The sequence below is a fragment of the Micromesistius poutassou genome (assembly GCF_964030765.1).
Source record: "Micromesistius poutassou genome assembly, chromosome: 5".
NCBI classification, from domain to species: Eukaryota; Metazoa; Chordata; class Actinopteri; order Gadiformes; family Gadidae; genus Micromesistius; species Micromesistius poutassou.
The window spans coordinates 8126383-8144487 of NC_140275.1; the positions used below are offsets into that span (position 1 = coordinate 8126383).

At 50.9% G+C, this 18105-nt stretch overlaps 2 protein-coding genes across 2 annotated transcripts; one reads left to right on the plus strand and one right to left on the minus strand.

Annotated features, from left to right (window-relative positions):
• Positions 1–467: 467 nt before the first annotated feature.
• myo1ha (myosin IHa) lies at positions 468–12740 on the plus strand (the record flags this gene model as incomplete). Its single annotated transcript, XM_084468950.1, has 31 exons — positions 468–599; positions 1051–1166; positions 1923–2121; positions 2319–2399; positions 2718–2897; positions 3245–3343; positions 3652–3765; positions 3861–3932; positions 4085–4204; positions 4301–4368; positions 4498–4603; positions 5164–5244; positions 5374–5465; positions 5543–5637; positions 5998–6044; positions 6283–6363; positions 6723–6828; positions 7361–7478; positions 9086–9199; positions 9657–9733; positions 9835–9903; positions 9993–10077; positions 10160–10322; positions 10409–10492; positions 10832–10925; positions 11008–11063; positions 11151–11286; positions 11389–11459; positions 11785–11882; positions 11973–12104; positions 12626–12740. Exons 1-31 carry the CDS (start codon positions 477–479, stop codon positions 12738–12740), a joined length of 3192 nt encoding a protein of 1063 aa, XP_084325076.1. The 5' UTR covers positions 468–476.
• Positions 12741–13877: 1137 nt separating this feature from the next.
• Positions 13878–17755, minus strand: kctd10 (potassium channel tetramerization domain containing 10). Its single transcript, XM_084467618.1, has 7 exons — positions 17672–17755; positions 16403–16616; positions 15453–15622; positions 15092–15178; positions 14719–14771; positions 14396–14591; positions 13878–14149 (listed from the first exon to the last, which is right to left on the minus strand). Exons 1-7 carry the CDS (start codon positions 17672–17674, stop codon positions 13931–13933), a joined length of 942 nt encoding a protein of 313 aa, XP_084323744.1. The 5' UTR covers positions 17675–17755; the 3' UTR covers positions 13878–13930.
• Between the last annotated feature and the right edge of the window lie 350 nt (positions 17756–18105).

The following is an 18105-nucleotide window of genomic DNA, read 5'->3' on the forward strand; positions in this document are numbered from 1 at the left end:
AACGGCTTTGGAGATTTGGAGACCTGGTTTATGACTGGTTCCTGACTGGTTCCTGTCTGGTTCCTGACTGGTTCCTGACTCGATCCCTTCTGCTTCCTGTCTGCTTCCTGACTGCTTCCTGTCTGGTTCCTGACTGACTGGCTCCTGACTGCTTCCTGACTGCTTCCTGTCTGGTTCCTGACTGGTTCCTGACTGACTGGCTCCTGACTGCTTCCTGACTGCTTCCTGTCTGGTTCCTGACTGCTTCCTGACTGCTTCCTGACTGGTTCCTGTCTGGTTCCTGACTGCTTCCTGTCTGGTTCCTGACTGCTTCCTGACTGCTTCCTGACTGCTTCCTGTCTGGTTCCTGACTGCTTCCTGACTGCTTCCTGACTGCTTCCTGTCTGGTTCCTGACTGCTTCCTGACTGACTGCTTCCTGACTGGTTCCTGACTGCTTCCTGACTGGTTCCTGACTGTTTTCCAGGGAATACTGAACATGGAGGGGGCGCTGATCGCCCGGGACAAGGTGGGCATCCAGGACTTCGTCCTCCTGGACGAGACCACGGACACAGCCTTCATGGACAACCTGAAGAAACGCTTCGATAAGGACCTCATCTACGTGAGTCACACTCTGTATTACAAATCAAACCTGCGTATAGTACAGGCCTCTGCACTATGAATAGAAGATCATACAGCAAGTTACATATTCACAGTGCAACACCAATCCATATCTGTAGCATCGTGTTCAACACCAGACAAAGTGACTCCGCTGTGAGACCGTAGGAGGTGAAAGTCTCTTCCTGATTTGCTACGATTAAACCAAATCACTTCCCATATGCGCCAGCACAATTTTCAGCCATCCCTGGCGTCTAAGGTTATATGGTTATATGTACACTGTAAAACTTTTCACAGTAGAATCACAGCTAACCCTAACCCGGCTGTCATTTGGCATTAGTTCCCTTAATTCCAATACAAACATTAAGTTAATAGTTGGCATTTTTCCACAAACATCCATCAAAGTGTACATATGCGTATGTACATCTGATCCTCTCCTGTGTCTGTTTCTGCAGACCTACATCGGCACCCTGGTGGTGTCAGTGAACCCCTACAAGGACCTCGACATTTACAACTCCAAACAGATGGATCTGTACATGGGCGTCAACTTCTTTGAACTCCCCCCACACATGTGAGTAGCTGTATAAACTATGTTACATATTATTAAATGATATCAAATATAACTCCTACATAATAACAGAGCTATGTTTCTGGGATTAGTAAAGTGTTATCTTATCTTATCTTATCTTATCGTTGTGAGTGAAGCATGGCCTGAGTCTTACTTCAGAGCTCTATGAGCCGTGTGGCTTACCGCTGACCATGGGACCCCCCGTACCCCATCCCCATGTGACCCCCCATCCCCATGTGACCCCCCATCCCCATGTGACCCCCCTGTCCCCATGTGACCCCCCATCCCCATGTGACCCCCCATCCCCATGTGACCCCCCTGTCCCCATGTGACCCCCCATCCCCATGTGACCCCCATCCCCATGTGACCCCCCATCCCCATGTGACCCCCCCTGTCCCCATGTGACCCCCCATCCCCATGTGACCCCCCCTGTCCCCATGTGACCCCCCATCCCCATGTGACCCCCCCTGTCCCCATGTGACCCCCCATCCCCATGTGACCCCCCATCCCCATGTGACCCCCCCATCCCCATGTGCCCCCCCTGTCCCCCCCTGTCCCCATGTGCCCCCCCTGTCCCCCTGTGACCCCCTGTCCCCCCCCTGACCCCCCCTGTCCCCCTGTCCCCCCCTGTCCCCCCCTGACCCCCCCTGTCCCCCTGTGACCCCCCCTGACCCCCCCTGTCCCCCTGTGACCCCCCCTTTCCCCCCCTGTCCCCATGTGACCCCCCCTGTCCCCCTGTCCCCCCCCCTGTCCGCTCAGCTTCGCCCTGGCCGACACAGTGTACCACGCCATGCTGCTGGAGCTCAACAACCACTTCATCCTCATCTCCGGGGAGAGTGGCGCCGGCAAGACGGAGGCGTCCAAGAAGATCCTGCAGTACTACGCCGTGTGCTGCCCCGAGACGGCTCTGCTCACCTCCGTCAGGGACAAGATGCTCATGTCCAACCCCGTCCTGGAGGTCCGATCATCTAGATGATACGAGGTTGAAGATATGATGTCATATGTTATCATATCGTATCATCTCATCTCATTTCATAACGTGTCACAGAATGTACAATATATCATATGATTTATATATCGTATTGTACAGTATCTTATCATCCATGTGCTCTGATCTCCGTGCATCCCTCACCATCTCTATGAACCTCTCCGCAGGCCTTTGGCAACGCCAAGACTCTGAAGAACGACAACTCCAGTCGCTTTGGGAAGTACATGGACATCCAGTTCAACAGCGAGGTGGGGAGGAGGCCTACAGAAGAAGCCGTCATCAATAACACATTTACATTCATTTAGCAGACGCTTTTATCCAAAGCCACGAGTGAGGCTGAGCAGCATGCACTCACAATGGGACTAGCTCCTTGTAATGAAACAACTGGAGAGAGTGCAGAATAGCTCTAGAAGTCAGAGATACAAGGTTAGTAAGACCATGTTTTATGGGTAGTGGGAGTGCGGACAGTTACAGTAGGTTTCGTTTATCAGGGCTTTCTAAAGTCAGCAACGCCCCGACCCAGCAGTGCAGGTCCTGATTGGTCTGAGTTGTGCTCTGATCCCCAGGGAGAAGCGCTGGGCGGACACATCCTCAACTACCTGCTGGAGAAGTCCCGGGTGGTCCATCAGAATCACGGCGAGAGGAACTTCCACATCTTCTACCAGCTGGTGGAGGGAGGAGAGGAAGACCTTCTGAAACAACTCGGTCTTGAGAGAGACTGCCTGTACTACAACTATCTCACGCAAGTAAGTGTGACCGGACGTTTGGTTATGTTTGGTTCACTCAGGTCCCAGTGATTCAGGGTGCAGCCTCCTGTCTATCAGGTGTGAAGAGTAGTGGTATATACATAGTGATGGAGTAGTGGTGGCAGGTTGCTGGTTCGAGTGTTGAGGTATCCTTGAGGATGGCTCCTCACCTTGACTGTTCCCGACAAGCTGGCTTCTGCCTTACAGGTTTGACACCGCCGTTGATGAATGGGTGACTGTGGGGAAATTTCTTTGAGTGGCCATCATGGGTTGCAGGAGCGCGATATAAATGCAGTCCATTTATTGACCATAATGTGTACCATGTTTTGGTGTTTGTTCTGTGAAAGGGTGAATGTGCCATTATGACCTCCATAAACGACAAGAATGACTGGAAGACGGTGAAGAATGCCCTGAAGGTCATAGAGGTCAGCGAGGGTGACCGGACGGTATGTTTCTTTACCGACGACAAAGAACACTATCTAACATTCCCATGTTATGTCATACTGTACCTTCTACATTATCATCACCTTTATGCACTGGTACCTGAAAATCACACAACACATTCTACTTACTTCATACTACTTAACTATGTTTTATGTTACTTAACTAACTACATACAATAATAACTGCACACACATAAGCAGCACACACGCAACATAATCCATCATGACTCCCTTGCAGAGCCAGAGGGTTCCTTCTGAACCCTTTGAGATGTTAAGATGTTCCTCATTCGTTTGAGATCCTTATGTTCCAGGACTTGTTTGGAGTGGTCGCGAGTGTCCTTCACCTGGGGAATGTGGAGTTTGACCCGGACAGCCGAGGGAACGCCAGCCTGAACAACAACACGGAGCTGCGCTGGGTTTCCACAGTAAGACCTCGGGCCTCCAGGTCCATCTCTTTGGTACCTTCTCTGTGAGGCTGCAGGAACTGTCCATCATGACCCAAACCTTTCTCGCCCTGCAGCTGCTCGGGGTGAATGCACAGACCCTGCAGGAGGGCCTTACTTATCGGAAGATCAGAGCCCAACATGATCAGGTAATCATGAGCAATGGTTAGGAATCATCAGGAGTTCAAACCATATCGGTATGATTAACATCCAGCCTTTCCTCCGAGAGTCAAATGAAAGCAAAGATCAAAGTGTAACATTTCACATGCGTTAAGACCTGTGTCCTGCTGTCCCTCTGAAGGTTCTCAGCCCGTTTACCATCGACCACGCCATCTACGTGAGGGACGCCCTGGCCAAGGCCATGTATGGCCGCACCTTCACCTGGCTGGTCCGGCAGATCAACGGGTCCATGGAGAACAAGGTGAGCAGACGAGGCTGAGGAGGACGAGGGACACGCTCATACTGGTACGCTTTGGTTATAATACAAGTTTGTCTTTGTTTGCTTTTTCTGTGGCAGGACGACACAAGGATGATGGTTATAGGATTACTGGACATATATGGGTTTGAGGTGTTCTATGTAAATAGGTAGGTCCTATTCATTTGTAATATAAAGTTAGACATTTAATTTAATTCTTTAATCATTCCACTTCCATGCACACTGGAAGCTCTTGTTGTGTGGGAGTACTTTACTCTCTGCTGTAACTCTGCTCTCAGTTTTGAACAGTTCTGTATAAACTACTGCAACGAGAAGCTGCAGCAGCTCTTCATCCAGCTCACCCTCAAGTCTGAGCAGGAGGAGTACCAGGCTGAGGGCATCGAGGTAAGCCTGGTCCTGCACGCCACATCCATGGTCCACAATACCAAGTACTCTCTCCATGTGTCTGTACTGTACTGGTCTGGTACTGGACTGACACCATGTGTCTGTACTGGTCTGGTACTGGACTGACACCCTGTGTCTGTACTGGTCTGGTACTGGACTGACTCCATGTGTCTGTACTGTACTGGTCTGGTACTGGATGACACCCTGTGTCTGTACTGGTATGGTACTGGGCTGACACCATGTGTCTGTACTGGTCTAGTACTGGATGACACCCTGTGTCTGTACTGGTCTGGTACTGGGCTGACACCATGTGTCTGTACTGGTCTGGTACTGGATGACACCCTGTGTCTGTACTGGTCTGGTACTGGGCTGACACCCTGTGTCTGTACTGGTCTGGTACTGGGCTGATACCATGTGTCTGTACTGGTCTGGTACTGGATGACACCCTGTGTCTGTACTGGTCTGGTACTGGGCTGACACCCTGTGTCTGTACTGGTCTGGTACTGGATTGACACCCTGTGTCTGTACTGGTCTGGTACTGGTACCATGTGTCTGTCCAGTGGGAGCCCGTCCAGTTCTTCAACAACAACATCATTTGTGACCTGGTGGAGGAGAGACACAGAGGCATCATCTCCATACTGGTGAGGACTGGGAGGACTGGGAGGACTGGGTGTGTGGTTAACCCCCTGGACACCATATGTACAAACGGTGCACCAGTGCACACAGTGGTGCTCTGTCTGGAGGACGGCTGATGGTAGCGTTGTGTTCAGGATGAGGAGTGCCTCCGACCGGGCGATGCCACGGACCTCACCTTCCTGGAGAGACTGGAGGAGAAGATGGGAGACCACCCCCACTTCGTGACGTGAGTGGAACTCCACCAGGGACTGTCTGAAGCTCCTCCACCCTCTCACCCGTCTGTCTGCTTCTGCTGCCTCACAGACACCGGCTGGCCAACATCACCACCCGAAAGACCCTCGACAGGGGAGACTTCCGCCTGCTGCACTACGCCGGAGAGGTCACCTACTGCGTCGTGGGTAGGAGAGACCGTCACACACAACATACAGAGAGATACCTACTGCGTCGTGGGCAGGAGAGACCGTTACACAACATACAGAGAGATACCTACTGCGTCGTGGGATAGATATAAGGAGCAATATAAATGTCTATATACACACAATGAGTAGCAGAAATGACAAAAAAAACAAAGCAAAAACAAAGAAACATACTGTATAGATACAGTATGTATGTATATGAAACATGCTGTATAGATACAGTATGTATGTATATGAAACATACTGTATAGATACAGTATGTTTCCATTTATTGTTGCGGCTACATGAGACGTATCTCCACACACGTAGCACCGCCACTGACCTTTGGCCTCCTGCTCCCAGGGTTCCTGGACAAGAACAACGACCTGCTGTACAAGAACATCAAGGACGTGAGTCGTCGTCTCCCCCACCGCCACGTGAGCTCAGGAATGAACCTTGACAGGGGATTCCTTTCAGTGACACCCTGAATTATTCACCCCGCTGTCGACTCAGTGAATTATACAAGAGCGAGTCGCTGAAGATGTGACCCGGGCCGGCTCACCTTAAGGATGCCGCTGCGTCGGGGAGAGGAGGGGAACACTGAGCATGAGTACATGTTTCATGACTGCTGTTTGTCTTTGGGTGCAGCTGATGGGCCAGTCGAAGAACGCCATTGTCAGGGAGGTCTTCTCCAGCGCCGACTCAGAGAGCCGTCGCCGCCCGGAGACGGTGAGTCCTCCTGCAAACCTCTTCTTTCAACCTCAATTATTCAACAATCAGTAACTGAAACATCCCCACGCCAGTCACTCAGGACATGGATCTGACAGGTGGGCTGTAAGGGGTCATGAGCCGCAGTGTGTGTGTGTGTGTGTGTGTGTGTGTGTGTGTGTGTGTGTGTGTGTGTGTGTGTGTGTGTGTGTGTGTGTGTGTGTGTGTGCATGCATGTGTGTCTGTGTGTACATGTGCATGCATGTGTGTCTGTGTGTGCACGTGCATGTGCGTGTGTGTGTGTGTGTGTGTGTCTGTGTGTGTGTGTGTGTGTGTGTGTGTGTGTGCGTGTGTGCGTGTGCGTGTGTGTATGTGTGTAGGTGGCGACCCAGTTCAAGAGCAGCCTCCTGCAGCTGACGGAGAGCCTCCTGGCTAAAGACGCCTGGTACGTCCGCTGCCTCAAATCCAACGAGTCCAAGAAGCCAGGTAATGTGTGAACACATCCGCTCTGCTGGGTTCTATTGGGGTGAGCAGAACCTCTGGGGAGAACCACACAGACCGCTCAGCGCCGGGGACAGAACCCAAGAGCTGGAGGTCTGCTTTACGCTCACTAGCCGAGCTGTTAGAGGGCTTAAGAAGTGTTTTAGCTGTTAGAGGGGTTAAGAAGTGTTTTTCTTCATGCTGCTGAAACTCTTTTTACAGTTTACTACAGTGGGTCGAGTTGAGTTGTCCCCGCCAGCAACATGATTGGTCGAAAACAATTTGAAACGAAACAAAGTGAAGTGCCCCGTTTACCCAGACAGCCACCAGACTTTACTGTCGTCTGATTCATTAGGATTCAAACCAACAACCTTCAGATCGGTTCACAGTCGGTACAGTCCTGAAAGCAACATGGTCTTATGGTACTAATATATCAATGTTTTCACACACACACACACACACACACACACACACACACACACACACACACACACACACACACACACACACACACACACACACACCCCTCCCCCTCCAGGCGTGCTGGACGAGGCTCTGGTCCGCCACCAGGTGAAGTACCTGGGCCTGATGGAGCACCTGAGGGTCCGACGGGCGGGGTTCGCTTACCGCCGGCGCTACGAAGTCTTCTTACAGAGGTAGCTTCAGCGCTAACACACTGCTCCTTTAGTCTTCTTACAGAGGTAGCTTCAGCGCTAACACACTGCTCCTTTAGTCTTCTTACAGAGGTAGCTTCAGCGCTAACACACTGCTCCTTTAGTCTTCTTACAGAGGTAGCTTCAGCGCTAACACACTGCTCCTTTAGTCTTCTTACAGAGGTAGCTTCAGCGCTAACACACTGCTCCTTTAGTCTTCTTACAGAGGTAGCTTCAGCGCTAACACACTGCTCCTTTAGTCTTCTTACAGAGGTAGCTTCAGCACTAACAAACCGCTCCTTTAGTCTTCTTACAGAGGTAGCTTCAGCGCTAACACACCGCTCCTTTAGTCTTCTTACAGAGGTAGCTTCAGCGCTAACACAATGCTCCTTTAGTCTTCTTACATAGGTAGCTTCAGCGCTAACACATCGCTCCTTTAGTCTTCTTACAGAGGTAGCTTCAGCGCTAACACACTGCTCCTTTAGTCTTCTTACAGAGGTAGCTTCAACGCTAACACACTGCTCCTTTAGTCTTCTTACAGAGGTAGCTTCAGCGCTAACACACTGCTCCTTTAGTCTTCTTACAGAGGTAGCTTCAGCGCTAACACAATGCTCCTTTAGTCTTCTTACAGAGGTAGCTTCAGTGCTAACAAACCGCTCCTTTAGTCTTCTTACAGAGGTAGCTTCAGCGCTAACACACTGCTCCTTTAGTCTTCTTACCGGGGTAGCTTCAGCGCTAACACACCGCTCCTTTAGTCTTCTTACAGAGGTAGCTTCAGCGCTAACACACTGCTCCTTTAGTCTTCTTACAGAGGTAGCTTCAGCGCTAACACACTGCTCCTTTAGTCTTCTTACAGAGGTAGCTTCAGCGCTAACTAACCGCTGCTTTAGTCTTCTTACAGAGGTAGCTTCAGCGCTAACACACTGCTCCTTTAGTCTTCTTACCGAGGTAGCTTCAGCGCTAACACACTGCTCCTTTAGTCTTCTTACAGAGGTAGCTTCAGCGCTAACACACTGCTCCTTTAGTCTTCTTACAGAGGTAGCTTCAGCGCTAACACACCGCTCCTTTAGCGCTGAAGCTCCTTTAGAGGTAGGCTCTTTTAATGGGCCAGATAACAATAAGTCGCCCCTTTCACACATGCAACACACAGCCGGAGATCACATCAGAAGTGTTGACACACTGGAGGTACTCCAGATACCTGAGGCGAGCGGTGGCCCCCCCCCCCCCTCTCTTCTGGGGTCTCATGGTTTCTTCCTCGGGGTTGAGGGGAGGTCCTCCTTCAGCGTTCAGAGAGCTCAGGGTCAGGGCTTCATGTGAGGGTTGAGGCCCTATGAGACCAACTGGGATTAAGGGCAATAGAAACCAAATGGGCTTGACCTGACGGACGGCAGTGTTGTGTTAGAGGTGCACATCCCCCGATAGGGGACAGGGGGGTCACCTGTACCCACGCTGTGACGTCTGCCCCCAGGTACAAGGCCATGTGTCCCCAATAGGGGACAGGGGGGTCACCTGTACCCACGCTGTGACGTCTGCCCCCAGGTACAAGGCCATGTGTCCCCAATAGGGGACAGGGGGGTCACCTGTACCCACGCTGTGACGTCTGCCCCCAGGTACAAGGCCATGTGTCCGGCCACCTGGCCTCACTGGGCGGGGCTGCCCATGGACGGCGTGCAGGTGCTGGTGCAACACCTGGGCTACATGCCCTACGAGTACAAGATGGGACGGTGAGAGAGCCTGCTCCCCTTACCTTAACCTCACTCTTAAAGCTAGGGCAAGCCATTGAGAGAAACCAGTCAGATGTATTTTGAAAGTATCCAACGAGAAGATTAGACCCATCACTCAGGCCTCCCTGTGGCTAGATTAACAACAGGTCTGCCTAGCCGAGTGGGACACTGTCCTGCCCAATGAGAAGGTAGACAGTCAGGTAGACAGGCAGGTAAGCCATCCTATTATTTAATTCTTTGAAATGATTGGACAGGCTTTTAAAGGCAGCGAGAGACACCAGATGTTTGAGCTTTTCTTCAGATCATTTGATTGATTGATTGCTGTCGGGTGTAAAGAGAATTTCAACACATTTACCAAAAGATGCTTTTAAAATGAATGGCCTGCCCTTTAACCTTCACTGATCTCGGATCAGCAAGGTTCATGCGGAGATAACGTCGCTGTCCCTCCTCTCTACAGAACCAAGATATTCATCCGTCATCCCAAGACTCTGTACGCCACAGAGGACGCCTTTGAAAGGTGTAAGCATGAGCTAGGTGAGAGGGAGTCCTGGTTGAGAACAACGTGTGTTGTTGTTGTTGTGGTGATTATTGTATCAGTGTTGTGGTATCTTTAACACAACTCTGTGGCGTTGCAGCCACGAAGCTCCAGGGCAAATACCGAGGCTACAAGGCCAAAGGAGAGTTAAAGAAGAGGAAGGAGGCCGGTAAATGCTGACACTCCCTTAGGCCACATGTTGACATGTTGGTCACAGGAGGCGTGTTCCTAATACATGTTGTTTGTTGTGTACCAAAGCATTTCAGATGGATACGGCCTGGAAGGCAGCTCAGGCCAGGAAGGAAGAGGAGAGACGGGATTGGGCGGTGAAGGTCATTAAGAAGTAAGAAGGAACAAGAACAAGTCTAATCCCACGTGAGACAGTCCGCTCTGGTCTTCTCAAACCTTCTCCTCTTCCCACTCAGATTCATCAACGGTTTTATCAATAGAGGCGAGGCCAGGTCCACAGACAACTCTGAATACCTGGCCTTCGTGAGACAGAGCTACCTGAACCGCCTCAAACTCAAGCTGCCCAAAACGGTCCTGGATAAAACCACCTGGCTCAACGCGCCGTCTGTGTGTCAGGAGGTAGGCCCTGGAGCTGGTTCAGCGGCACCCAGCTGTGAAGATACACTGCAGTCATTGGGTCACCTTTGATGTCTGTTCATGTTTAGGCCTCGGAGCTGCTGCGGAAGATCCACACTCGCCTCATGGTGAGGAAGTACGTGAGAGGGATCTCCCAGCAGAAGAAAGGACAGGTGAAGACCGAATCCACCTGACGTTTCAGAGAAGAGCCACCTGCTCCTGCTCTAAGGGACGGGGTGTGGCTGGCTCCCTGTCTTTGGCCTTCCTGGACCTCCTCAGGCCCACACAACAGACTGGGTCATAGGAGAGCATTCATTCAGCTGGAGTGAGGTTCCAGTGAGGTTCCAGTGAGGTTCCAGTTGGAGTTGTTCTGTTTGTCCTGTTCTGTGTTTATCCCTGTGCAGCATTTCTTTAATATAAAAGGGCTTATAACTATTGTTAATCACTGTATTGATTACGATGATACGAGGCAACCCGGTGTAGGTTCAATGATCCATCCTCTACGTTCTCAGCTCCAGATGAAGGTGGTCACCAGTGCCATCTTCAAAGGCAAGAAGGACAGTTATCCGCAGAGCATCACTCGGTCGTTCCTGGACACCAGGATCGGTCAGTAGAAACAGAAGATGCTTAGTTCAGTGCATGGCCATTCTGTTATCCCCCACTCACTGAAGACCGCATCCTATTTCAGGTGAACCCGACATCAACCCGAAAGTCCTGCAGATGATTCGTAACGAGCGTGTGAAGGTAGGACGTCTGTCAGCGTGTCGCTGTGTGTGTGCTCTGATGGAGCAGAGGAGGAGGGCTGAGGTGCCCGCTGTGTTCTCTCTCCAGTACAGCGTGCCGGTGGTGAAGTACGACAGGAAGGGCTTCAAGCCGCGGCCGAGGCAGATCCTCCTGACCACGAGCGCCGTCTACCTGGTGGAGGAGGCCAAGATCAAGCAGAGGGTGGTCTACACGTCTCTGAAAGGTTCTGGATCCACCCCACGCTCCCTGAGATGTGGCTGGACGGGTTTAGTTTTTGTATTCCATATCTTATGTTTGAAGTATCGTCCACTCTGCTGCGTTTCAGGCGTCTCGGTCAGCAACCTCACTGATGACATCATCGTGCTGCACATCAGCTGTGAAGACGCCAAGCAGAAGGTATTCCTGCTCCTTCTGGAGTTCATCTAGAAACCACGGCAACCATGTCAACATGTCATGGTTGTTTTATGAATACAGGTTCATGTTCTGCATCTATAATCCATTTTCAACCATCAACTCTTCTTTTTCATAGATTTCAACGTATTTCTAAGCTGTTTGTATAGACTCTTCGTTGTGTATTTTTGTTGTAGTAGTACAAGTGGAAATCAAGGCAGCTTGACAGGTTGATTCATTTCATGTTTGAACTTGTACCTCTGAGCTAGTCAGTCCCTCATCATGAAGACAGGTCCAGTGTGTTCTAAGTGTGTTGGCTCTGCTGTTTCAGGGGGATCTGGTGTTCCAGTGTGACCACCTCTATGAGTTTCTGACCAAACTCAGCATGCTGGCCAACAAACAAAATGCCTTCCAAGTGGTGAAGGGCAGGTGAGTGGGGTGGATTTCAGAGGACGCCTGCAGCCATTACCGAGTGTCCCTCGTTAATGTTTTATTAAATCCCTTCGCTTTGATACGCAGCATCACGATTGAAATCAAGTCGGGGAAGCAGGGAGCGGTGGACTTCACCACGGGCCCGGAGCCCCTAGTGTACAAAGACAAGAATGGACACCTGATGGTGGTGAGACACCCACCAGCACCCACACGCGAAAAGTCTGTTTTAATGGGTGGCACCTAATTCACCTCTAAAGTCTGTTTTAATGGGTGGCACCCGATTCACCTCTAAAGTCTGTTTTGCACCCGATTCACCTCTAAAGTCTGTTTTAATGGGTGGCACCCGATTCACCTCTAAAGTCTGTTTTAGTAGTGGCACCCGTACCTTACCTCTAAAGTCTGTTTTAGTGGTGGCACCCGATTCACCTCTAAAGTCTGTTTTAATGGGTGGCACCCGATTCACCTCTAAAGTCTGTTTTAGTGGTGGCACCCGATTCACCTCTAAAGTCTGTTTTAGTGGGTGGCACCCGTACCTTACCTCTAAAGTCTGTTTTAGTGGTGGCACCCAATTCACCTCTAAAGTCTGTTTTAGTGGTGGCACCCGTACCTTACCTCTAAAGTCTGTTTTAGTGGTGGCACCCGTACCTTACCTCTAAAGTCTGTTTTAGTGGTGGCACCCATACGTACCTCTTGAAGTCAGTTTGTGAGCCAGGGAATAAAGGATTCTGTTTGCCTTGCAGGTGTCCACCAGAGTACGGACACGGTGATCAGGGTAAGATCAGGTCTGAAGTACAAGAAACCTTCTGCATATTTCATCAGGAGACGGAGATGAGCAGCTGGTGTGCAGACCACTGACCTATTCTGCCTACATTACCCACAATACAACTGTAGAGCCACACCCTCTAGCGCCCCCCATGGGTTCATGTACGGAGGTGGTGACGCAGGGCGTGCTCGACGGCTACATTGGATTGTTTCGTTGAGCGATGGTGAATGTTTTCATACTTGTGGTTTTCATTCAAAAATAAAGCTGGGACTAGCAAAAAAAAAAACATTGTAGAAATTTATTTGTGATAAAGAATGTATAAATATATCTAAAACATACATATGTTCACGTCTGTACAGGAGAGATAAGTACTGTGATTGTGAGGAGGACATCTTTAAACACATGAGAACAAACTGGTGGTTATATGATGAAGCTCTGGTTTCTCATGGAACGCCGTTACAAGGATCTGTTCCTCCTGCTGCTCTGGTTACTGTGCCTCCGTCCTCCTCCAGCCTCCTCCACCCGCTCACCAACACCTTAGGTCAGAGCTCACGTTGCCTCCTCCTCCAAAAATGTGTCCTTTCATAGAATCAAGGGACTGTGGCGAATTAAAACTAAGGGAGTGTCACGGTGGAGACCGCTCTGAAACAATGATTGCACCCATGACATCAGAAGTGTATAAAAATAATGATATAAAAAGAAAAAGGAATACGTTTGGATTATGCGGTATAGTTGTAGAAGACAGTGCTTTGCGGGAGTCTTTTTTTTTTAAGAATAAACAGTGCCACCAAGCGGCCACTTCATGTACTACACCTGGTGTTGGCCAACAAAAAGGACATGATAAACTGAAAATGAACTTGCTAAAAATGTTATGCGTCTTGTTCTTTCGACTGTAATGTTTAAAGAGCACAAAAGGTAAATAATGACAATGCATTAGTAAAAACACGTGATCTGCCTTACGTTTGCAAACGTAGTCTCATGATTGGTCGATCCTACCGGTGGGCGGGTCGATGCCGTCTGCGTGTGAGTGGACAATAAAGCGAGTCATGTACAGAGAATAAAAGGAGACAGCCGTCACCGCTGGACGAGCCACTAGACGAAGGGAAGCCACACACACTTCAGCGCTAAGGACAGAGCTCCGCACGACGGGAGCAGAGGCGGTCGGTGATAAGGCACAAGCCACGGCCGCCCGGGGTCCGCCGGGGGGGGGGGGGGGGGGGGGGGCGGGCTGACGGGTCCGTGAGGAGGGGGGGGGGTGAGGTCACTGGGGGGGGGTGAGAGGTCACTGGTGGTGGTGTGTTCGGTCGTCGGGCCGTTTGATGTGGATCCTCCGCACACGCTCGATGCGGTCCCGCTCCTCGTCCTCGTCCAGGTGGTGGGAGCGGCCGGCGGCGCCGCCCGTGGCCTCCAGCAGGGCATTGTCCGGGCCACGCCCGTCCTGGGACTCGTACAGCAGGATGTTGAGGGTCTCCTCGTAGATCCGGGCCTCGGGGAACTCCACCTGGTGGGCCGAACCAAGAGTCAGGGGTGCTCTGGGAGGGCTGGGTCAGACCAACCGTCACAGACCCCTCAACATACCCCAAACAATACCATGTTTAAACGCTACCAACTCCACCCGGTGGGCCGAACCAACAGTCAGAGAGAGTCCAGACTATACCATGTTTCAGTGTTTCCTCAGATGCATCCCCATCCCATAGTACCATGTGTGACTGTGTCCTCAGATGCCTCCTATAGTGTGTGCTGGTACCTTGGTCTGCTTCTTCTCGGTGGCGTAGACGATGGAGGTGCAGCAGACCTCGGCGATCTTGCGGCCCTGGCCGTAGAAGGACCAGCAGCATATCTCGTCTCCGATCACGTCCTTGATGAAGAGGACACGCCCGTTGAAGCGCAGAGACAGCTTGTCGAACAGCTCGATGTTCTTCAGCATGTTGTCGTCAGAGTTGCTGCACAGGAAGTGAGGGAGGTAAGCGCAGGAAGTGAGGGGGGTGAGCACCGGAAGTGAGGAGGAAGTAAGGGCGGGTGAGCGCCGAGCGCTCTGACCTGCTGCGGCCCTACGGTCGAGGGCCTCACCTGGTGTACGAGTACTTGTTGTTGCTCCGGTTGTACAGAAGTTTGACGGTGGGCTGTGGGGACCAACAAACGTTTACTTAGTAAGATACAGTAGAGCTTACAGCGATGGACCAATGGTTACATGCTTTAAGAGAAACAGCATTGCTCTCCAAACACCGAAAAGTATCATCAAAACTATATGAATCACAGCCATCAGGAGTTCTGTCGTTTCATACGGTTTGTAACACTCTTTGAGAAGGGTCAAACTCAGAGCAGTCCCCACAGTGTTGCTGCAGTGAAACGGGGTGTCTTCATTCAAATGGGTGGCTGTAGCTAGTGGCCATCTTGGTTGGAAACACTAGCTGGGGGGGGGAAGAGGTAAATAAAGACGTACCTTGTTGGACGTGGCGATGAGACGCTGCTCCTCCTTGGGTGAGGTCACCAGAGGAACCTTACAGAATGGCTCGTAGGTGTCTTTGTTCTGCAAGAGGAGAGAGAGAAGGATGGTTTCATGTACAAGAGAAATATTAAATACTAGGGTAGCACCTTCTGGTAGTGTCCAGTCACTCACTCCACTACCCTGTCTGGGTCTTCTGTTTAATTCTAAAATCTGATTTAAACCACTTCCAGATCCCAGTCTAAAGTGATCGGATGACAGCGGTGGTGCACATGAAGGTATAACACTTGTAATAACACTTAAGAGGCGTAGCTCTGAGCGGAGGCCTGGTCTCCCCGCCCCCCCCGCTGGGACTCACCTGCAGCGCGGCCGTGCACTCGTCCGCCAGCCCCTGGACCAGGTAGTACTTGGCCTCGGCCAGCAGCTCCTCCGTCTCGCGGCGCGTGTCGGGCAGCGGCACGGCGCCGTCCCGCAGGTAGTTCAGGACGGTCCCGAAGTGCTTCCCACAGCGGTCGATCAGGATCCAGCCTGGGGGGAGGAGAGGGAAGGAAGAGGAGAGGGAAGCCCCCTGGTGAGTTCTGCTGAGCGCTGACACCTGCTGAGCGTCTGGTCAATCTTCCCACGGTCACATATTAACACATCAACACAATACACAACTTCCAGTTCACCCTAGACCCTGCATCCCTAACCCTAAGTTCACCCTAGCCCCTGCATCCCTAACCCTAAGTTCACCCTAGCCCCTGCATCCCTAACCCTAAGTTCACCCTAGCCCCTGCATCCCTAACCCTAAGTTCACCCTAGCCCCTGCATCCCTAACCCTAAGTTCACCCTAGCCCCTGCATCCCTAACCCTAAGTTCACCCTAGCCCCTGCATCCCTAACCCTAAGTTCACCCTAGCCCCTGCATCCCTAGCCCCTGCATCCCTAACCCTAAGTTCACCCTAGCCCCTGCATCCCTAACCCTAAGTTCACCCTAGACCCTGCATCCCTAACCCTAAGTTCACCCTAGACCCTGCATCCCTAACCCTAAGTTCACCCTAGACCCTGCATCCCTAACCCTAAGTTCACCCTAGACCCTGCATCCCTAACCCTAAGTTCACCCTAGCCCCTGGGCCGCCCTCCCACTCACTTATTGAATGGTTCACTGCACTTAAAAGCTGACAGCGATATATTGTTGTTTCTCTTTCTCAGGATAAATGTACTTATCGTATGTTGCTTTGGATAAAAGCGACATACATTCTGCTAGATCCCCTAAATGTAAATGACAACCGACCTCTGGAGAGTGTCAGTAGAGCCCAGCAGAACCCACCTTCGCTGTCGGTCAGGACCTCCATGCGGCCGCTGAACATGGCCTTCAGCATGGTGTCCTGCTTGGTGAGGGTCTGCATGGTGGTGTAGTACAGCGCCCCGCCCACGTTCAGCTTCACGTACTTGGAGCTGGGGCTGGAGCCCTTGAAGGAGGTGGTGCGGGTTGTAGCTGCCGGCAGGGCCGAGCTCACAACGCTGTCACCTGACATCTCTTCCTGCGGATGGTCAAAGGGCACACCTGTTTAATAACCAGCCCTTAACAATAACCAGTTTACTGCTTAATAACCTGCCGTTAACAATAACCAGCCGTTTATTGCTTAATAACCAGCCGTTAACAATAACCAGCCGTTTACTGCTTAATAACCAGCCGTTAACAATAACCAGCCGTTTACTGCTTAATAACCAGCCGTTAACAATAACCAGCCGTTTACTGCTTAATAACCAGCCGTTAACAATAACCAGTTTACTGCTTAATAACCAGCCGTTAACAATAACCAGTTTACTGCTTAATAACCAGCCGTTAACAATAACCAGCCGTTTACTGCTTAATAACCAGCCGTTAACAATAGCCGTTTACTGCTTAATAACCAGCCGTTAACAATAACCAGTTTACTGCTTAATAACCAGCCGTTAACAATAACCAGTTTACTGCTTAATAACCAGCCGTTAACAATAACCAGCCGTTTACTGCTTAATAACCAGCCGTTAACAACCTCCTCCTACACAGAACACTCTCCACGTTACATACTAACGTCCCATCAGCCAGACCCCCCTAGAGCCAGAGCCCACAAGAACCCGACCCAGACCCCACAAGAACCTGACCCAGAGCCCCCCAGACCCAGACCCCCCTAGACCCAGAGCCCACAAGAACCAGACCCAGACCCCCCCAGACCCAGAGCCCACAAGAACCAGACCCAGACCCCCCCAGACCCAGACCACACAAGAACCCGACCCAGACCCCGACCCCACAAGAACCTGACCCAGACCAGGTCATGGTGTCATGAGGACCATGACCCAGACCAGGTCATGGTGTCATGAGGACCATGACCCAGACCAGGTCATGGTGTCATGAGGACCAACCACAGCGTCCCTCCTCGGGGCGTCAGGGAGTGTAGCGCTGCGCTCAGTGTTAGCATGTAGCAGTCTGTGGATATTATCTCATCAGTAGCTGATAAGTAGAGATCTGAACCGGGGACGGCGCCCGGCATCCCGGCGGGTCGTCCTGGACCACAAGGTACCCGGTTAACGGGAGGATTAGAAGTATATTTACCATAGAACCACGACAGACTTCGGGAGTTTAGCTCGCTAACCTTAGCCAGCTGACACCCACTTCCTTCCGGTCCTACGCTGCGCAGTTATAGCATGACGTCAGCGTCCCGCCTGTGTTTAAAGGTACAGTCCCAATTTACATATATATAATAATTATATATATATATATATATAATACATATAATGTTTCAAGAGAGAGATTCGAAATGTTCAAGATTTGCAGGACAAAAGAAAGTTGAGAGAGAGTAGAGCAGCCTTAGGGATACCAGTATTATTATCAGCTTTATATGATCAGTTTTATACCAGTATTATTTATATCAGCGTTATATTATCAGTTTTATACCAGTATTATTTATGTCAGCGTTATATTATCAGTTTTATACCAGTATTATTTATATCAGCGTTATATTAGCAGCTTTATGGTAGGAGTAACTT